Source organism: Podarcis cretensis (assembly GCF_951804945.1).
Source record: "Podarcis cretensis genome assembly, chromosome: 9".
Lineage (NCBI taxonomy): Eukaryota > Metazoa > Chordata > Lepidosauria > Squamata > Lacertidae > Podarcis > Podarcis cretensis.
Genome location: NC_137178.1, coordinates 70,235,869 through 70,242,221, shown reverse-complemented (window position 1 = coordinate 70,242,221; position 6,353 = coordinate 70,235,869). Strand labels below are relative to the sequence as shown.

Sequence of the window (6,353 nt, the reverse complement as noted above, 5' to 3'; positions counted from 1 at the left end):
GGCCACATGACCCGGAAGCTGTACGCCGACTCCCTCGGGCAATAAAGTGAGATGAGCGCCGCAACCCCAGAGTCAGTCACAACTGGACCTAATGGTCAGGGGTCCCTTTACCTTTACCTTTACGCCTTTAATTTAAACCTTGGATGAATCCCAAGCCGGAATTAAGATTGTCAGAAGAAATATCAACAACCTCAGATATGCAGATGACACAACCTTGATGGCACAAACTGAGGAGGAATTAAAGAACCTTTTAATGAGGGTGAAAGAAGAGAGTGCAAAATATGGTCTGAAGCTCAGCATTTTAAAAAAACAACTAAGATCATGGCCACTGGTCCCATCACCTCCTGGCAAATAGAAGAGGAAGAAATGGAGGCAGTGAGAGATTTTACTTTCTTGGGCTCCATGATTACTGCAGATGGTGACAGCAGCCACGAAATTAAAAGACGCCTGCTTCTTGGGAAGAAAGTGATGACAAACCTAGACAGCATCTTAAAAAGCAGAGACATCACCTTGCCTACAAAGGTCCGTATAGTTAAAGCTATGGTTTTCCCAGTAGTGATGTATGGAAGTGAGAGCTGGACCATAAAGAAGGCTGATTGCTGAAGAATTGGTGCTTTTTAATCATTGTGCTAGAGGAGACTCTTGAGAGTCCCATGGACTGCGAGAAGATCAAACCTATCCATTCTGAAGGAAATCAGCCCTGAGTGCTCACTGGAAGGACAGATCCTGAAGCTGAGGCTCCAATACATTGACCACCTCATGAGAAGAGAAGACTCCCTGGAAAAGACCCTGATGTTGGGATGGAGGGCACAAGGAGAAGGGGACGACAGAGGACGAGATGGTTGGACAGTGTTCTTGAAGCTACCAGCATGAGTTTGACCAAACTGCGGGAGGCAGTGGAAGACAGGAGTGCCTGGCGTGCTCTGGCCCATGGGGTCATGAAGAGTCGGACACGACTAAACAACTGAACAACAACATGATTTTCTAATGCCTACATTTAATGTTAAAGGGATAGCTCAGTCATTAAAGTGTGAGACTCTTAATCTCAGGGTCCTGTGTTCCAGCCCCACTCTGGGCAAAATATTCCTACATTGCAGGGGATTGACTTGGTATCCTTATGCTCCCTTCCAATGCTATGATTCTAGCTTCAAACTTAAATTGATTGCATCTAAGCCTTTAAAGCAGCTCCCCTACAAAATGTCCATCAGCCGAGGCACACTTTTTGTCAGATTTAAATTTGAGACACGGCCCACCCCACAAAACATGTTTCCTTCTAACATGTATAAGAGTGAAAACTTCCAGACATCAGAGAAGCCCATCTGGCTTTTCTCTATGCTGAATTTTCCTCCTTTAAGGGCAAGTAATTCTGCTTCTTTGGAATGGATTGTAGCTTCCTCCCAGTCTTTTCTGATCCTCTGAGCTTGGACAGCAGAAGTGAACTCAGGCAGCAAAAAAGCAGGGAGGATTTGGCTTCCTCCACAGGTGTGGTCCTTTTGCTCTAAAACGTGGACATCTCGCCTTCTCAGTACTTAATAGGTTTAACAGGTGTGTCTGATGCTGTCCTGTAACATTTGACCAACAGCTGGAAGTCATCAAAAGTTAAAGAATCAGTGTTATGGCAGCCACCCTGCTTCTAAGCTAGATTTAAGCAAGCATGAATAAATGGGAAATACCATTGCCAGATCAAAACCTCAAAGAAAATGATCATATAACGGTGAACAGTCTACCTAAGAAGGCAGTCAGTCCTTTGGTAGATGGGCTATTTATGGCAGGAACTGGAAGTATATTTCCTGCATTTCAATCTGCACAAAGCAAATATCCAGCAGGTGCAACTATTCCATTACTGTATCTCTGGTTTGTGAAAAAAATCGAGACCAGTTGAATTTTTGCCTGTTGTGCCATTGTTACAAACAACTTGATTTCTCCAATAGAAAGTCAACAGGTGCAACCTGCCACCCTGCAATTTTGGAAGCGGGAAAGGTGCACCAGTGGGATGTCTACCTGTCACACAGCTGTTAAAACCACAGTAGCCAGCAGAAGAAGGTGGATCTGATGCGCGACAGACAAGGAAGGAGGGAGGGAGGAATGAATGGGGGTCTTGATTTTTCTGGCTGAGGTGTTAGCTCGATGATCCCACAGCTCCGCTAAAATCACCGGGCTTCCTTTCAGGAAAGGGGATTCAGGCTTGCCACCACTCGCTCCTTCAAGCGCTCCTGCTTCCGAGTAAGCGTCGCAGCCTTGGGGCCCACTCCTCTGCGCGCACCAACTCCGGACGCCGTTCTGGAGGATTGCGAAGTTAAGTCCTGCGGGGCTTTACTTCCGAGTAAAAACCCACACACTCCTCGGCTGGTTAGGATCCTCCTAGCCTCTCTGCCTAGCCACTTCCCCCGTGTTTCCTTTCCCCTTCCACGGATCTCGCCCCTTGCGCAAGTGAATCAGCAGCTGGGGGTGGGCAGGAGGTTTTTGCGCGCGGCGAGGTGAACGGAGGAAGCTCCCTTGTGAGTGCTCCCGCCGCATGCCCTCCCCATCCCCCCCCCAAAAAAAGGTGGGGGTTGCCGAGATAGAGACGCTGCCCTGGAATCTTCTCACACAGAGGCTCCAGCCGACGCGGGACCCGCCTGCTCGCTGCTCCTCCGTCTGCCCGTTGCGCGCCGGGCGCTTCCAACGCCGCCGCCAGCCATGAACGCCCGGAGAGTGGCCAGCATCTCTGCTCAGCTGGAGGAAGCGAGCTCCGCAGGCGGTAGGGCTGCAAAGCGCAGCACGGGGCTTTTCCCAGTCCGGTTTGGGGCTATTACGACAGGCTTTTTGCCTGCCTTTTGCATGCGCTTTTTGCAAATATTTGTGCGTTTGGTTTGCAAGCAGATGCAGTGCTCGAGGGTCGCATGGCAGCAGTGCCAAATCCTGCTGGCGTGTGTGTGTGTGTGTGTGTGTGTGTGTGAACGTATGTTTTTCCTCCTCCAACCTTGCTGGTACTGACTTTTTTCCTTGAAATGAAGGAAAGAGGACCTAATATATTGGAATGCCAACATGCTCTACATCTGTTTCCCTTTATAGCCCTGTTGCTATCTCACGTTTGAAGAACTTGATCAGTCACCCCTCGGGATGAGTCATAAGCAAGTTGGGTTTCTCGTTTATTAGGGGATATAACATCTGAATGGAAAGCAGCGGGGTTTACTTCGGAGTAAACACTCAAGGGATGGTAGGAGGGCGAAAGAAAGATGTTGGGGTGTCTCTAGCGCTGGTCGTAGACCCATTGACGTTAATGGAGCTGACTTAGGTTCCTTAATTTCATTGGGTTTACTCTGAGTAAAACTTATTTGGATACTTTCCCCTGCTTGCAATCCTGCAACCTGCCCTTTCAGAATGATGCCATTTAGAATAATGCCAAATCTCCCTTCTCCTTGGCTTGCCCCTGTCATGATCAACTTCTTCTACTTCATTTAAAATGAAAGTTGTTGGCTGGCGTGCAGAAATTCAATAGGTGTTATTTTTCTGGAACGAAGTTCAGGAAGAGCTTCTCCTGCTAAATTTCTGCAGGATAGGCTCCTGAACCTGAGTGGGAGTGGGCTGTTTAGAAACTGGTAACTCTTAATTTACAACCTGATTCTAAGCATGTTTACTTGGCAGTTAGATCAAATAAAAATGGCTGTTTACCTAGTGGCAACTGTCTGCATTGAACCACCTAGTCTGCAATCTTAAACTAACTAACTTTGAGCTGGGTGTGGGCTTTGTTTTTGTAACTGAGTTTTGCAGTCTTAAAGGAAGCATTTTTGTTTTGGATCTTGGTAAGGAAGCAGTTGGAGCGTTATGTCTTACTGTGGCTCTTAGGGTGTCATGGGTCCAGACCTCAGATGGCTATTAAAAGTTGCACAAAAGGCAGAATTTCTTCCAGAGTTGTGTTTTCAATAGCAGTGTCTTGCAACAGGAGAAGACACAACAGCGGAAATGTTCCCTTTTCACCTAATTAGAGTCTGGGTCCTTGTTGCCACGGACAGAATGTTGTAGTTGAGGGTATCCCATGACGGATGCTGAGTTTAGAGATGAAACGAGGATATCAAGCTCACCCAGACATGTCAATGTTGACATGTTTAAATATATTTTACTGTTAAAAAACAACTAATTTTAATTATTTTTAAACGTTTTAACTATTTCTTGTTGATAATTTTAAGACCTCTTGCAAACCCGCTTAGCGGTTTTATTACAAACAAGTGTTATATAAATTTTGTTAAGTCAAGGAGTTTGTTGCAGTCACAGTATAACCATAGGTATATATATGTATTTATATGAATCAAAACAGGTTGCTAATGCCTCGTGGGCATTGAACTCCTTATTAAACACCACAACCACTAAAGTTTTCATACTGGTATGACAAACTGAAGAACACCATGCATTTTATTTTTCCAAAAATCATGATTAAGATATTGAAAAACACACCAGTTGCTGCCCTCATAGCCCGCAAACCAATTTTTTGTTTTGAAATGGCAAGGCATCTTGAAAGTTGTTCAGACCACTGGGGGATTGCGACCTGATCTAAGGTGGGTATAGGAGCACACCGCCATGCAAATGTAGAGTAAAAGATTAAGAAATGGAGCCCCAAATGCATGTTTGGGTTAAAAGTGCCCGAGTGTGAAGATAACATGGTCTAGACCAGGGTTTCCCAAACTTGGGTCTCCACCTTTTTTGGGTCTACAATTCCCATCATCCCTGAGCACTGGTCCTGCTAGCTAAGGATGATGGATGTTGTAGTCTAAAAACAGTTGGAGACCCAAGTTTGGGAAACCCTGGTCTAGACTTAGTTGTCAGCTCTCCCTGGCTCTGCTTCTGGAGGTCCCAGAAATCTAGCAATGGCTGGGTATCCCATTTGTAGCAGAAAAAAAATGTAATTTATCCCCAAGCCAGAATCATTCATGCTCAATCCACAACATGCTGCTTTCATGCTAGATTGATGCTAGGTGTCTGTCTTCCACAAGGGTGAGTGTGATCAGTGGATGCACATTTGAAAACTTTCTCTTTAGTAGGTTATCCATGCCTTTTCCTATGCCCCAGCTGAATGAGGAAGGAAGTGGCCTTTGAGATATTGGTATATCCCCACCTGCAATGCCATTGGGCAGGTGCAGATACAGGCCCCAATGGCCAGGACTGCTTCATCTGTTTTAATTTGCTTTCAAATTGATTCTGTGTTACCCCACAGTGTGTCCATCTAGGACAACATAGGAAAAAACACACCAAGAACCTAGTCTTTTTTGTTTTGAGAATAAAATGTCTTGTGTACGTAGCCTATATTTCTATGCCAGAAGAAGTTCCCCCTGCTAAAACTCTGCAAGGCAAAGAGGAAGTTCTGCTAAAAAAAATAATAATTAAAAAACTGCTGCTGTAACAAATTGGTTTGGGTGGAAATCCTCAAATGTGAGCTGTTCATTAAAATACAAGCGGGTGATGGCATGACAACTACGTGAGTGTGTGTCTTAAATAAAGGAGGGAGACAGTTAGAAGGAGCCTCCTGATGGAGGGTGGATCAGCGATCAGAAAATGCTTCCCACTCACATAAGCAGGGGTTTGGATGCCACCAATATAAAATATAGCTTGCAGAAACAGGTTGTTATTTCTCTGCCCTTGGAACTGTAAAACTGTTAGGTTCTGCCAGTGTAGCGAGGTGCATTGGCCTTGAATGCAGATTCATAAACAACAGAGGAGCTGCGGACTCTGCCTGCTCTTTAAACAGCAATGGATGTCTTGAAGTGGTCAGTTTTAACTCATTTAGTGTTGCTGGGATGATGCGCATTCGTGGCACTGCTGAAGGTGTCCCATGACAGAGTCTCACCTCAAAGTGTCATAGGTAGGGTTGTCAGCTTCTATTCCTACCAGGGCTCTGGAATTTTTCGCAGCAGCTTGAAATGCAGGAAAGGAGTTGATGTAGCTTTTCTTGTTGGTTTATCAACGTGCCAGGAACAGCTTCACCTGCTATATGTGCCAGGCTGCTGTGAAGGCCTGTCATGAAAGAAAGCTGGCAACTATAAAGGTGAACCTGTCTGTGAATTGTGTAGTTCCACTTTAATTAATTATTTCACTTTAATTAATGATTTAGAAATGTTTTAAGACCCATAACATGATCCCTATTAAAATGGATGTACATTTCTGTATGGGGATGTGGGTGGCGCTGTGGTCTAAACCACTGAGCCTCTTGGGCTTGCTGATCAGAAGGTCAGCGGTTCGAATCCCCGTAATGGGGCGAGTTCCCATTGCTCTGTCCCAGCTCCTCCCAACCTAGCAGTTTGAAAGCACACCAAAAATGCGGGTAGATGCATACCATATTTTTTGCTCCATAAGACGCACCTTTTCCCTCTTAAAATCTA

General features: G+C 45.4%; 1 protein-coding gene across 3 annotated transcripts in view; it reads left to right on the top strand.

Annotated features, from left to right (window-relative positions):
• The first annotated feature begins 2,240 nt into the window (after positions 1-2,240).
• KCNIP4 (potassium voltage-gated channel interacting protein 4) overlaps positions 2,241-6,353 on the top strand; it is a 447,477-nt gene continuing 443,364 nt past the window's right edge. The window contains exon 1 of one of the 3 annotated variants that reach the window (XM_079989856.1): positions 2,241-2,740. In XM_079989856.1, coding sequence (XP_079845982.1) covers positions 2,680-2,740 — 61 coding nt within the window. In that variant the 5' untranslated portion in view covers positions 2,241-2,679. The remainder of the gene's footprint in view (positions 2,741-6,353) is intronic. The other 2 variants (XM_079989860.1, XM_079989865.1) reach the window with 2 other exon arrangements.